This window comes from Hippoglossus hippoglossus, chromosome 14 (assembly GCF_009819705.1).
Source record: "Hippoglossus hippoglossus isolate fHipHip1 chromosome 14, fHipHip1.pri, whole genome shotgun sequence".
Lineage (NCBI taxonomy): Eukaryota > Metazoa > Chordata > Actinopteri > Pleuronectiformes > Pleuronectidae > Hippoglossus > Hippoglossus hippoglossus.
Genome location: NC_047164.1, coordinates 472,991 through 486,801, shown reverse-complemented (window position 1 = coordinate 486,801; position 13,811 = coordinate 472,991). Strand labels below are relative to the sequence as shown.

At 44.6% G+C, this 13,811-nt stretch overlaps 2 protein-coding genes across 2 annotated transcripts; both read left to right on the top strand.

Annotated features, from left to right (window-relative positions):
* Nucleotides 1-8,623: 8,623 nt before the first annotated feature.
* On the top strand, nt 8,624-9,708 carry LOC117774694 (odorant receptor 131-2-like). The gene is made up of 2 exons (XM_034607309.1): nt 8,624-9,478; nt 9,642-9,708. The coding sequence occupies exons 1-2, from the start codon at nt 8,791-8,793 to the stop codon at nt 9,647-9,649; spliced, it is 696 nt and encodes a 231-aa protein (XP_034463200.1). The 5' UTR covers nt 8,624-8,790; the 3' UTR covers nt 9,650-9,708.
* A 1,993-nt stretch (nt 9,709-11,701) lies between these two features.
* Nucleotides 11,702-12,859, top strand: LOC117774696 (odorant receptor 131-2-like). The gene has a single exon (XM_034607311.1). The coding sequence runs from the start codon at nt 11,740-11,742 to the stop codon at nt 12,679-12,681; it is 942 nt and encodes a 313-aa protein (XP_034463202.1). The 5' UTR covers nt 11,702-11,739; the 3' UTR covers nt 12,682-12,859.
* Nucleotides 12,860-13,811: the final 952 nt, after the last annotated feature.

The window sequence follows — 13,811 nt, the reverse complement described above, 5'->3', positions numbered from 1 at the left end:
TTTACAGCACGTTTCAGTATTTGCATGTGTTGTGAGTTGTTTTCTTCATTTGCAGGTTGTTGAGCTCTCAACTAACATCAGACATGTGGAGATCACTTAACCGGATCAACACACGCAAGGCACCTGGACCTGATGGCATCCCTGGCCGAGCTCTCAAGGTGTGTGCAGATCAGCTGGCAGATGTGTTCACTGACATCTTCAACCTGTCACTGCTCCAGTCTGTAGTCCCCGCATGTCTCAAGGAGACCATCATCGTCCCTGTTCCCAAGAAAACAAAAACCCTCTGCCTGAACGACTACCGCCCAGTAGCACTCACTTCCACCATCATGAAGTGTTTTGAGCGGCTCGTCAAACCTTCATCACCTCCTCCCTCCCTCACTCTCTGGACCCTCTTCAGTTTGCCTACAGGCCAAATAGGTCGACTGCAGATGCCATCTCCCTCACCCTTCACACTGCCCTCTCCCACCTGGACCAGAGGGACACATATGTGAGAATGCTGTTCATTGACTACAGTTCAGCATTCAACACCATCGTGCCCCTGAAGCTCGTCACCAAGCTCAGAGACCTTGGGCTCAACATCGCCCTCCGTGACTGGATCCTGAACTTCCTGACGGGCAGACCACAGGCGGTGCAGATAGGCAGCACCACATCCTCCACCCTGACTCTTAACACCGGTGCCCCCCAGGGCTGTGTGCTCAGTCCTCTCCTGTCCTCCCTGTTCACGCATCACTGCGTGGCCGCCCACAGCTCCAACACCATCATTAAGTTTGCTGATGACACGACCGTCATAGGCCTGATCACCGGCGACGATGAGAAGGCCTACAGAGAGGAGGTCAGAGCCCTGACATCTTGGTGCCAGGACAACAACCTCCATCTCAACGTCAGCAAAACAAAGGAGCTGATCGTGGACTACAGGAAGAGACAAGGAGTAGAACACGCCCCCCTCTCCATCAACGGGACTACGGTGGAGCGAGTCAGCAGCTTCAGGTTCCTCGGGGTCCACATCAGTGATGACCTGACCTGGACCAACCACACAGACTCCATCAGGAAGACGGCCAGACAGCGGCTCTTCTTCCTCCGCAGGCTGCGGAGGCTCAACATGGACTCCAGGATACAGGTGCACCATAGAGAGCATCCTGACTGGCTGCATCACCGCCTGGTACGGCAGCTGCACCGCCCTGAACCGTAAGGCTCTGCAGAGGGTGGTGCAGTCTGCCCAGCACATCCCCAGGACGGAGCTACCATCCATGGAGGACCTCTACACCAGCGGTGTAGGAAGAAGGCCGACCGGATCATCAAAGACCTCTATCACCCGAACCACAAACTGTTCTGCCTGCTGCCGTCTGGCCGACGGTACCGTAGCATCGGGCCCCCCCACCAGGCTCAGAGACAGTTCCATCCCCCAGGACATAAGACTTATAAACTCCTCCAAACCAGCACCTTAGCATATTTGCACTATTGCACATAATTGCACCATTGTTTTTCTTTTTTTTCTTTAGGTGTATATATATATTTAGATATATATATTTTATTTTCTATTTTAAACTTTTGATATTCTATTTTATATTATTTTATTCAATATTTCTTTGCTTGTAAATATTCGGAGCATTGCAATAAGAGAGCCTGTGACCCGAGCATTTCATTGCCAGCGACTGCTTAATGTAATTGTTGTGCATTTGACATTAAACTCTTGAATCTTGAATCTTGTTTATTCTTCTTTTACAAAGTACACAAATATACGTTTTCTGTAGTAACTGAGGTACAATATACAAACAGTAGCAGCAAGTTAAGGCAAATGCTCCAGTTAGTTCCATAACTTTGGTTATGTTAGCTAATGTTAGCTAAGACCCAGCTACACTGGCAGCATCATACAGAGTAAGAGCTAATCGACCTTTAGTAAATGAACCAGAGAATCATTCGCTTCCTTTATGAAATCTTTTGTCAGTAGTGAGATTTACGTAGTTTGTCCTTGTTGGTTTCTCCATCAACTTTCTTTGGCCCTGATCCTGATGCAACTATCGACCAATCCCTTAACTTTATTTACCTAAATGTTGATGAAGGATTAGCTTTCTACGTTCAGTACAAATTATTTTCCATTAGTTTGTTCCAAGTAGTGGAACCACTTTAATGCTAATAATCTTAAATTGTTAATCTGATTGATGTTGTTGTCTGGGATCGAGCAGGTCGTCCATAATTATTATAATAATAATACATTTTATTTGTAGAGTGCTTCAAGAAAGTCAAAGACACTTTACATCGAGTTCAGTAAAGAATCTAATGTCACTGCTCATTAAGGGACAAGTTTCCTCAGCTCACAGGTTGTAATGTTGTTTGTCAGCAGCTGTAAATACTCAGGGGTGTCACGGAAAGAAATCCCTGAATAGACCTTTCCCCAGATATCTCATTTAGACACATTAAATATTCTAAACCTAATTCTTTCAGTAAATATTGACATGATTAATGATTCCTCTGGGTGATCATCAGAGGGGATCGAAGTTTAACAAGCACAAACAAAGTCGACAGCAAACACAGAAAACTTAACTTCAGTCTTCAATGTCTGAATCCAAAACTTGTACATCTGAAACATTTGAAGTTTCATTTGACCAGACTTTGAAAGAATGGAAGTGTTTTCTAAGTTTAAAGTTTAACAACAACAGAGAGGAACACCTGACCATTTTCTCCCTGGTGCGTGTAGTTAAATATACTTCACACAGATTTACTGAGGGGCGACTAATGTATAAAGAACATTACAAAAGTCCAGACGGGAAAAGACAGGGGAGATAGAACTGATTTCATTTAGGAACTATTTCATAGATGGAAGTAGGTTTAATGATTTCATTAACGTGTGTTTTAAAATTCTGTTTGGATGGAATGTGACACCTGTTGTTTTCATATTGGTTGCCAGGCGACGGGGAGATGGTAGAAGTTCGCCTGCTGATGAAAGTATTATTTCTGTTTTATTTGAATTTAGCTGAAGGAAGTTAAATGACATCATTTCTCTGATGGCAGTTACATCACATGTCATTTAGCCGACGCAACTTACGATTAGTGTATTCAACATCTACGAGGGGCCATTTCAGGGGTTGAGTATCTTGCCAAAGGACACTTCGGCATGCAGATGGGGAAGACTGAGGATCGGACCACCGGACTTCCGGTTGGAGGACGGCCGCTCTACCCCCTCAGCCACAGCCGCACCACAGTTACACACTAAGCAGCTGACATTGTCTGGTTTAAAAAATCATCGCCATAGCAACGATACGATATCCCATTAAAATGGCTGACGACATTTCCTATTGGGAGCAGGTACAGGGAAAATAAAATGGGACCAAGAATAGAACCTTTCTCTGTCTGAGAGATACGAAGGTAACTGTCTGTAGCTCACTGGTGAAGGTAACTGTCTGTAGCTCACTGGTGAAGGTAACTGTCTGTAACTCACTGGTGAAGGTAACTGTCTGTAGCTCACTGGAGAAGGTAACTGTCTGTAGCTCACTGGTGAAGGTAACTGTCTGTAACTCACTGGTGAAGGTAACTGTCTGTAACTCACTGGTGAAGGTAACTGTCTGTAGCTCACTGGTGAAGGTAACTGTCTGTAACTCACTGGTGAAGGTAACTGTCTGTAGCTCACTGGAGAAGGTAACTGTCTGTAGCTCACTGGTGAAGGTAACTGTCTGTAGCTCACTGGTGAAGGTAACTGTCTGTAGCTCACTGGTGAAGGTAACTGTCTGTAACTCACTGGTGAAGGTAACTGTCTGTAACTCACTGGTGAAGGTAACTGTCTGTAGCTCACTGGAGAAGGTAACTGTCTGTAGCTCACTGGTGAAGGTAACTGTCTGTAACTCACTGGTGAAGGTAACTGTCTGTAGCTCACTGGTGAAGGTAACTGTCTGTAACTCACTGGTGAAGGTAACTGTCTGTAGCTCACTGCTGAAGGTAACTGTCTGTAACTCACTGGTGAAGGTAACTGTCTGTAGCTCACTGGTGAAGGTAACTGTCTGTAACTCACTGGTGAAGGTAACTGTCTGTAACTCACTGGTGAAGGTAACTGTCTGTAGCTCACTGCTGAAGGTAACTGTCTGTAACTCACTGGTGAAGGTAACTGTCTGTAGCTCACTGGTGAAGGTAACTGTCTGTAGCTCACTGGTGAAGGTAACTGTCTGTAACTCACTGGTGAAGGTAACTGTCTGTAGCTCACTGGTGAAGGTAACTGTCTGTAGCTCACTGGTGAAGGTAACTGTCTGTAACTCACTGGTGAAGGTAACTGTCTGTAGCTCACTGCTGAAGGTAACTGTCTGTAACACACTGGTGAAGGTAACTGTCTGTAGCTCACTGGTGAAGGTAACTGTCTGTAACTCACTGGTGAAGGTAACTGTCTGTAACTCACTGCTGAAGGTAACTGTCTGTAACTCACTGCTGAAGGTAACTGTCTGTAACTCACTGGTGAAGGTAACTGTCTGTAACTCACTGCTGAAGGTAACTGTCTGTAACTCACTGGTGAAGGTAACTGTCTGTAGCTCACTGGTGAAGGTAACTGTCTGTAACTCACTGCTGAAGGTAACTGTCTGTAACTCACTGGTGAAGGTAACTGTCTGTAGCTCACTGCTGAAGGTAACTGTCTGTAACTCACTGGTGAAGGTAACTGTCTGTAGCTCACTGGTGAAGGTAACTGTCTGTAGCTCACTGGTGAAGGTAACTGTCTGTAACTCACTGGTGAAGGTAACTGTCTGTAGCTCACTGGTGAAGGTAACTGTCTGTAGCTCACTGGTGAAGGTAACTGTCTGTAACTCACTGCTGAAGGTAACTGTCTGTAGCTCACTGGTGAAGGTAACTGTCTGTAACTCACTGGTGAAGGTAACTGTCTGTAGCTCACTGGTGAAGGTAACTGTCTGTAACTCACTGGTGAAGGTAACTGTCTGTAGCTCACTGCTGAAGGTAACTGTCTGTAACTCACTGGTGAAGGTAACTGTCTGTAACTCACTGCTGAAGGTAACTGTCTGTAGCTCACTGGTGAAGGTAACTGTCTGTAACTCACTGGTGAAGGTAACTGTCTGTAACTCACTGCTGAAGGTAACTGTCTGTAACTCACTGCTGAAGGTAACTGTCTGTAACTCACTGGTGAAGGTAACTGTCTGTAACTCACTGCTGAAGGTAACTGTCTGTAACTCACTGGTGAAGGTAACTGTCTGTAGCTCACTGGTGAAGGTAACTGTCTGTAACTCACTGCTGAAGGTAACTGTCTGTAACTCACTGGTGAAGGTAACTGTCTGTAGCTCACTGGTGAAGGTAACTGTCTGTAACTCACTGCTGAAGGTAACTGTCTGTAACTCACTGGTGAAGGTAACTGTCTGTAACTCACTGGTGAAGGTAACTGTCTGTAGCTCACTGGTGAAGGTAACTGTCTGTAGCTCACTGGTGAAGGTAACTGTCTGTAACTCACTGGTGAAGGTAACTGTCTGTAGCTCACTGGTGAAGGTAACTGTCTGTAACTCACTGGTGAAGGTAACTGTCTGTAACTCACTGCTGAAGGTAACTGTCTGTAACTCACTGGTGAAGGTAACTGTCTGTAACTCACTGGTGAAGGTAACTGTCTGTAGCTCACTGGTGAAGGTAACTGTCTGTAACTCACTGGTGAAGGTAACTGTCTGTAACCCACTGCTGAAGGTAACTGTCTGTAACCCACTGGTGAAGGTAACTGTCTGTAACTCACTGGTGAAGGTAACTGTCTGTAACTCACTGCTGAAGGTAACTGTCTGTAACTCACTGGTGAAGGTAACTGTCTGTAACTCACTGGTGAAGGTAACTGTCTGTAGCTCACTGGTGAAGGTAACTGTCTGTAACTCACTGCTGAAGGTAACTGTCTGTAGCTCACTGGTGAAGGTAACTGTCTGTAACTCACTGGTGAAGGTAACTGTCTGTAGCTCACTGGTGAAGGTAACTGTCTGTAACTCACTGCTGAAGGTAACTGTCTGTAACTCACTGGTGAAGGTAACTGTCTGTAGCTCACTGGTGAAGGTAACTGTCTGTAGCTCACTGGTGAAGGTAACTGTCTGTAGCTCACTGGTGAAGGTAACTGTCTGTAGCTCACTGGTGAAGGTAACTGTCTGTAGCTCACTGGTGAAGGTAACTGTCTGTAACTCACTGGTGAAGGTAACTGTCTGTAGCTCACTGGTGAAGGTAACTGTCTGTAACTCACTGGTGAAGGTAACTGTCTGTAACTCACTGGTGAAGGTAACTGTCTGTAGCTCACTGGTGAAGGTAACTGTCTGTAACTCACTGCTGAAGGTAACTGTCTGTAACTCACTGGTGAAGGTAACTGTCTGTAGCTCACTGGTGAAGGTAACTGTCTGTAACCCACTGGTGAAGGTAACTGTCTGTAGCTCACTGGTGAAGGTAACTGTCTGTAACTCACTGGTGAAGGTAACTGTCTGTAGCTCACTGGTGAAGGTAACTGTCTGTAACTCACTGGTGAAGGTAACTGTCTGTAGCTCACTGGTGAAGGTAACTGTCTGTAGCTCACTGCTGAAGGTAACTGTCTGTAACTCACTGGTGAAGGTAACTGTCTGTAGCTCACTGCTGAAGGTAACTGTCTGTAACTCACTGGAGAAGGTAACTGTCTGTAGCTCACTGGTGAAGGTAACTGTCTGTAACTCACTGGTGAAGGTAACTGTCTGTAACTCACTGGTGAAGGTAACTGTCTGTAGCTCACTGGTGAAGGTAACTGTCTGTAACTCACTGGTGAAGGTAACTGTCTGTAACTCACTGGTGAAGGTAACTGTCTGTAGCTCACTGCTGAAGGTAACTGTCTGTAGCTCACTGGTGAAGGTAACTGTCTGTAACTCACTGGTGAAGGTAACTGTCTGTAGCTCACTGGTGAAGGTAACTGTCTGTAGCTCACTGGTGAAGGTAACTGTCTGTAGCTCACTGGTGAAGGTAACTGTCTGTAGCTCACTGGTGAAGGTAACTGTCTGTAACTCACTGGAGAAGGTAACTGTCTGTAACTCACTGGTGAAGGTAACTGTCTGTAACTCACTGGTGAAGGTAACTGTCTGTAACTCACTGGTGAAGGTAACTGTCTGTAGCTCACTGGTGAAGGTAACTGTCTGTAACTCACTGGTGAAGGTAACTGTCTGTAACTCACTGGTGAAGGTAACTGTCTGTAACTCACTGGTGAAGGTAACTGTCTGTAACTCACTGGTGAAGGTAACTGTCTGTAGCTCACTGGAGAAGGTAACTGTCTGTAACTCACTGGTGAAGGTAACTGTCTGTAACTCACTGGTGAAGGTAACTGTCTGTAACTCACTGGTGAAGGTAACTGTCTGTAGCTCACTGCTGAAGGTAACTGTCTGTAACTCACTGGTGAAGGTAACTGTCTGTAGCTCACTGGTGAAGGTAACTGTCTGTAGCTCACTGGTGAAGGTAACTGTCTGTAACTCACTGGTGAAGGTAACTGTCTGTAGCTCACTGGTGAAGGTAACTGTCTGTAGCTCACTGGTGAAGGTAACTGTCTGTAACCCACTGGTGAAGGTAACTGTCTGTAGCTCACTGGTGAAGGTAACTGTCTGTAGCTCACTGGTGAAGGTAACTGTCTGTAGCTCACTGGTGAAGGTAACTGTCTGTAGCTCACTGGAGAAGGTAACTGTCTGTAGCTCACTGCTGAAGGTAACTGTCTGTAACCCACTGGTGAAGGTAACTGTCTGTAGCTCACTGGTGAAGGTAACTGTCTGTAGCTCACTGGAGAAGGTAACTGTCTGTAGCTCACTGGTGAAGGTAACTGTCTGTAGCTCACTGGTGAAGGTAACTGTCTGTAACTCACTGGTGAAGGTAACTGTCTGTAACTCACTGGTGAAGGTAACTGTCTGTAGCTCACTGGTGATCTCAGCAGCCAAGTGTTAGAATGTAATGTGGATTGTATATAATCATCAAGTTAAGGCAAAGTGATGCTAGGCGGGAGTGGCATTGAGCCGGGGCTATGCTATGCTATGCTATGCTATGCTATGCTATGCTATGCTATGCTATGCTATGAATCAACCCAAAGGCTACTTGTCTGTGTGATGCCTGAGATTAGGTTTATATGATCTGTAGAATAACTTTGATCTGACAGCCAGGAGGACTCAGCCAATGAGAGGTGCTCATAGCTGAACACACGAGTTTGGACACTAGTAACTTTATACACATCAGTGACGTCTTGTGGTTTGTGAGTCTGTGTAGTGGAGCCGTGGGAGCTGATACACGCTCAAACTATTTTGTCAGCTGTCAATCATGACATTTCAACCGTTTTTATATCATCAAATAACTGATCAAAGCCGAGCCGATCAAAGACATGAACACTTGTGAGCTGATCAACATGTTTTTCACTTTTGGAAGCTGTGCTGTAGTCCATCTTTATTTAAAGTCATTGGCACACAGACCTTGAGGACAGACTGGATGTCCATGTCTTTGTGAACTAAAGGGACATGCTCATTGTGAATTTAATGCCCCCACCATAATTTCGCCAGGGAGATAGATGTTCTTCTAAGAAATCACATGACATGGTTGCTGGAGAACAGTGGAGAGATTATGCAGAAGATGTCAGCCAGTTGCTGGTGTCACGTGATGTGAGACTTCATATACAGTGTGAGGACAGAAGGACCCTGCAGACAAGCTCTGCTCACATGGAAACCAGAGAAGCCTCGACCCTGTTCAGGCGTCTCTGCTGACAGCACATCGTTACTGTTGTGGGAATACGAGCAAGAAGAAATCTGTGTTACTGCTTCTTTGACTTTAACAGGTTCATGTCTTTGATGCTGCACTAAAATGTTGAGTGCAAATCTCTCTCTGAACAATGTCACAGCTGGAGCTCAGTATCAGGGTTTACTGGAGAGACTGTTGTTCTCCAGTGTGACCTCTGTGCCCTGCTGCATCTTCTTCTTCATTAATGTCACCATGTTGTTCACCCTGAGGAGTAAAGCAGTGTTTCGTGAGTCCTCTCGTTACATCCTCCTGTACAACCTCCTTGTTGCCGACACCATGCAGATGACACTGAGCCAGTTAATGTATCTACTCGCTGTCTGTAGAACTCGGCTGTCGTATCCTGTGTGTGGTCTTCTGGTCATGCTCGTTAAACTCACAAATGAAGTCTCCCCTCTCACTCTGGTGGTGATGTCTCTGGAGAGATATGTAGCTGTGTGCCAGCCGCTGCGACACGCTACCATCATCACCATCACAAACACAGCACTGGCCATCATCGTGGTTTGGGCCATTAGTTCACTGAACGTCCTCGTCCGAGTTCTGTTGCTGTTAGATTTCCCGTTTGAAAACCTGGACACTCTGCAGATGAAAGACTTTTGCTCGGACATAGCCATGTTGATCGGGCTCGTGTCTGATGATTATGACAAAGCTTACACTTGTTTTGTGTTTGTATCAGCGACTGTAGTGATCACGTCCACCTACATTGGTGTGATGGTGGCAGCCAGGTCAGCGTCTACAGACAAAGCTTCAGCTCGTAAAGCTCGTAACACGCTGCTGCTGCATCTGGTGCAGCTGGGCCTCAGTCTCTCCTCCACCCTCTACAACCCAATCCTCACAGCTGTTGCCAGAAGTGTACAAAGATTAGTATTTGTGCGCCTGCAAAATGTTCTTTATGTTTGCATTTTCATTTTCCCCAGATGTCTGAGTTCTCTCATCTATGGCATCAGAGATAAGACCATCAGACCTGCTCTCATGTTTTATCTCTGCTGTCGACTGAAAGTCCTTCAGGTCAACACTAAGGTCTCAGCCTTGTAAAGTCTCCTCATTCACTTTGCTGTGTTTTAGCATCTGATAGAAAGACACTGACTAAAACAAGCTTGTACTTTATTTCATGTCTCCCCACAGCTCCACCAACAAACCCCGTGTTTTAACACTTAGTGCTGTTTGACTGTTTGACTGTAATATGTATGTTTTAATGGACAACATTCAGACTCTGGGCATCCACACAAATATTAATATAATGTCATGTACTTTATTACTTAATACAACACAACAACCAGTATAAATAAATCCAAATAGCAGCTGAATTTGAGTGAATTATGATTTGTGATTGTCTCGTCCTCCAAAGAGAGATGTTGTGGTAAATTACATGTGACATGTCCTGAAAACAGGTTAATATTATATATATATATATATATATATCATATTTATGTCCTAAATGCTTTTCTGTGCCTCAGTCACACTGAGGGAAGGAGCTGCCTCTGGAGCTGGAGGATTTATGGGAGATATTTGCCGGATTTCCCCCGTCGTTGTAAATCTGCCTTAAGAAGCGATAGCAGCCTGTGTGGGGAGTAAAGTGACTGTAGCCAATCAGAGCTGATGTTTGTTCACAATTTACTTGATTTGTTGGGGACACATTTGGAATCAAATGTGTCCCCAACACATTTGATTCCATTAAAGTTCTTTCAGAAATGACAACAAAGATAGTATTTGTCAGGATCCACACTTTTTCATGTCCTGTCATCTTACACAGATGAGCAGTTCTTTATGTTATGTCATTATTAACTATCTTGGAAATCTGTCCTAACTTTTAAAGACACTGAGATCATCACGTCTGGATCATTGCAACTTTCTTGTTAACTTACTACAACAGATGGACTGAAAGCTTTATAGAACTCAGCTGCTTCTAACGTGAACCAAGAGTCGTGATCACATCGTTTGAGCCTCTTCACACGGACTCCTCGCAGAATTGATGTTAAGATTTTACTGATTACTTTTCAAAGCGTCTCTCTTTCCTCTACATCTGACCTTTCAGTGTCCGACTCAGCAGCTTGTATCGTGAGCTCCTCCGTTGAGGCCTGTTATCTGTCTCAGACCAGGCAGAGAACTAAAGGGGACAGTTTGCAGTCGAGGCCTCAAGACTCTGGAAGGATCTGTCGTCTGAGATCAGGTCGGCGGACGAAGTCACTTCCTGTCCTTAGAAAAAGAATAAATATTTACTTTTAATTCTAATGATTTTGCAACTTTTTTTTATTGCTTGAAATGCTCCGTAAATAGATATCATTATAATTATTCACAGCAGAGTGTCACATGCTGTCCTTCTCTTATTCCCATTCGCCGCTTATGAGAGTTTGCTGGGAAAAGAAAACATTTTGCAAAAATTATCAAATTCGATTGTTGAATTAATTTAAATTCAAATTGATATAGATGCTGCAGGAATTCAGAAAGATGCAGATGGTATATTCAGATCAGTGCAACAGTTTTCACCTTGCAGGTTCCTTCTGAAAGGTTCAGATCCCCCAGGAGGAAACAAAGCATCAGAAGAAAGTGAAACATACATCAAATATTAAAAAGTGAAATGAATTTGTACAAACCAATAACAGTGACATGCCATTTCATCATAAAAAAATAAAATAATAATAATTATAATATTCTCATAGCATCTTGAGTTGTGTAAAGTCCTGTTTACTACCACTTTATTTGCGTGTCCAAATTAAAAGTGTACAACGTGGTCACATGTCCGAGTCACGTGAACTGGTGTGAAGCTGATATACAGACGGTGGGAACGTGTTCCCTCAGCAGAGCTGCTCACACACAGACACACTGACTGACCTGCTCATGATCTGCACAGGGAAATGTGACTGCTTTTGGGTTTTGGATGCAACTCAACGAGCTTCTTTGTGTTTTTTCCACTGTTCTCAGAATACAGGGGACAGATGAAGAGATTTATTGTGCTGTTGTTTTCCAGCTACATCAACAGGTTCTAGCTTCTCATGTGGTAAATGCTTCTCTGAGATGTCCCGTACAGCTCAAGCCAACATTACTACTGGTTGGATGTTTCTGGAGAGAGTGATGATGGGCACTGTGACCTCTGTGCCCTGCTGCATCTTCTTCTTCATTAATGTCACCATGTTGTTCACCCTGAGGAGTAAAGCAGTGTTTCGTGAGTCCTCTCGTTACATCCTCCTGTACAACCTCCTTGTTGCCGACACCATGCAGATGGCACTGAGCCAGTTAATGTATCTACTCGCTGTCTGTAGAACTCGGCTGTCGTATCCTGTGTGTGGTCTTCTGATCATGCTCGCTAATTTCACCAATGAAATCTCCCCTCTCACTCTGGTGGTGATGTCTCTGGAGAGATATGTAGCTGTGTGCCAGCCGCTGCGACACGCTACCATCATCACCATCACAAACACAGCACTGGCCATCATCGTGGTTTGGGCCATTAGTTCACTGAACGTCCTCGTCCGAGTTCTGTTGCTGTTAGATTTCCCGTTTGAAAACCTGGACACTCTGCAGATGAAAGACTTTTGTGGAACCCTTGTCCTGTTTCTTGGGCCGATGTCTGATGATTATGACAAAGCTTACACTTGTTTTGTGTTTGTATCAGCGACTGTAGTGATCACGTGCACCTACATTGGTGTGATGGTGGCAGCCAGGTCAGCGTCTACAGACAAAGCTTCAGCTCGTAAAGCTCGTAACACGCTGCTGCTGCATCTGGTGCAGCTGGGCCTCAGTCTCTTATCAACTATACACAACTCTGTCATTGGAGCCATTTCAAAGATTGTGACGAGGCCAATACTTCTGATCATCCTGAATACTTTATATGTGTTCCTCATCATGCTCCCCAGATGTCTGAGTTCTCTCATCTATGGGCTCAGAGATAAGACCATCAGACCTGTGTTCTTGTACCATCTGTGCTGTGGACTGAGACTCAAAGCTGAGGTCTCACCCTGACACACATGTATTGACTTGTTAAACTCATGCTGCTTGTCATGTGCCAACATTTCCAGCATTTGACTTTAATGTAAGGTTCAGGCCAAAAGTCAGAGTCTCATCAGTTTGTCTCTTTTTCTTTAGTGAATAGAATCCTGTCAAAATTATGATTGTTTCAATCGGATCAGGCTACAGCAACCTGTCATTTAAAGGTGTTAATGGAAGTTGATGTGTTGAATATTGAGGGGGGGTGAAGGTTAAAGATGTCATCCGTCTGTTCCCCACCCCAAGTCCGTCGGGACCCGTCGGGACCTGACAGGACAGTTTGAGATGATGTCGGCTGCAGGTTGGTTCAGACACGCTGGCTGGGCTGCTGGATTTTTTGCCTGTAATTGGGGGAAACATCAGGCTCAGGTTTCTCTCTGGCTCAGTCGGGTTCAGACAGAAAACTGTCCCGAGCTGACCACAGGCCTCAGATGGTACAGAGAAGGAGAATAGGTGTGCACCAGACTGAATATGAGTGGGAAGAGATGAGTGCAGGAGGAAAGAAGCAGAAAGAGGATGAAGGGAGGTGGGATGTGATGAGAGAGGAAGAAGAATGGAGAGAGGGGAGAAAAAAGGCTGAGTCAGACTGATGTGTTCTGGAGGTGTGCTTCAGATATGAGCCTGATCCTAAGTTAACTAGTTCACTTCATTAGGCATAAACATTTCAAAAGGATATAATTCAAGTTGCATCATTGTCGTCTAATGTGCAGCTGTAACTTCTGCCTTCTTCTGTTCCTCCAGGAACGTTTTAGTTTTACTTTAAAGAAAAGCTCCCTGTGTGGAATCACCACAACATGAAATAAAATGATTTCATATAACTTTTGTGTTGGTCTTCATAGTGTCACATGTTTTCAGTCCATTTAAACTTGAGTTGTTAAAACTGGATTATTTTCATGTTCAGACCCGAGCATTGACCCTAACCCCCCCACCCCCGTGACCTCCATGTTTATCAAACAAGTGTTGAGCAAAATCCTTTAATACACTTGTTTTCAGTTTGGATGAAAAGCTAATTTTCAAAGTAAAATGTTAACATTATTGATAGGAATGATGAAAACCGAGAATGTCCCATTCCTCTGCCAAGGCCCAACAGTCTCCTTATGAAACCA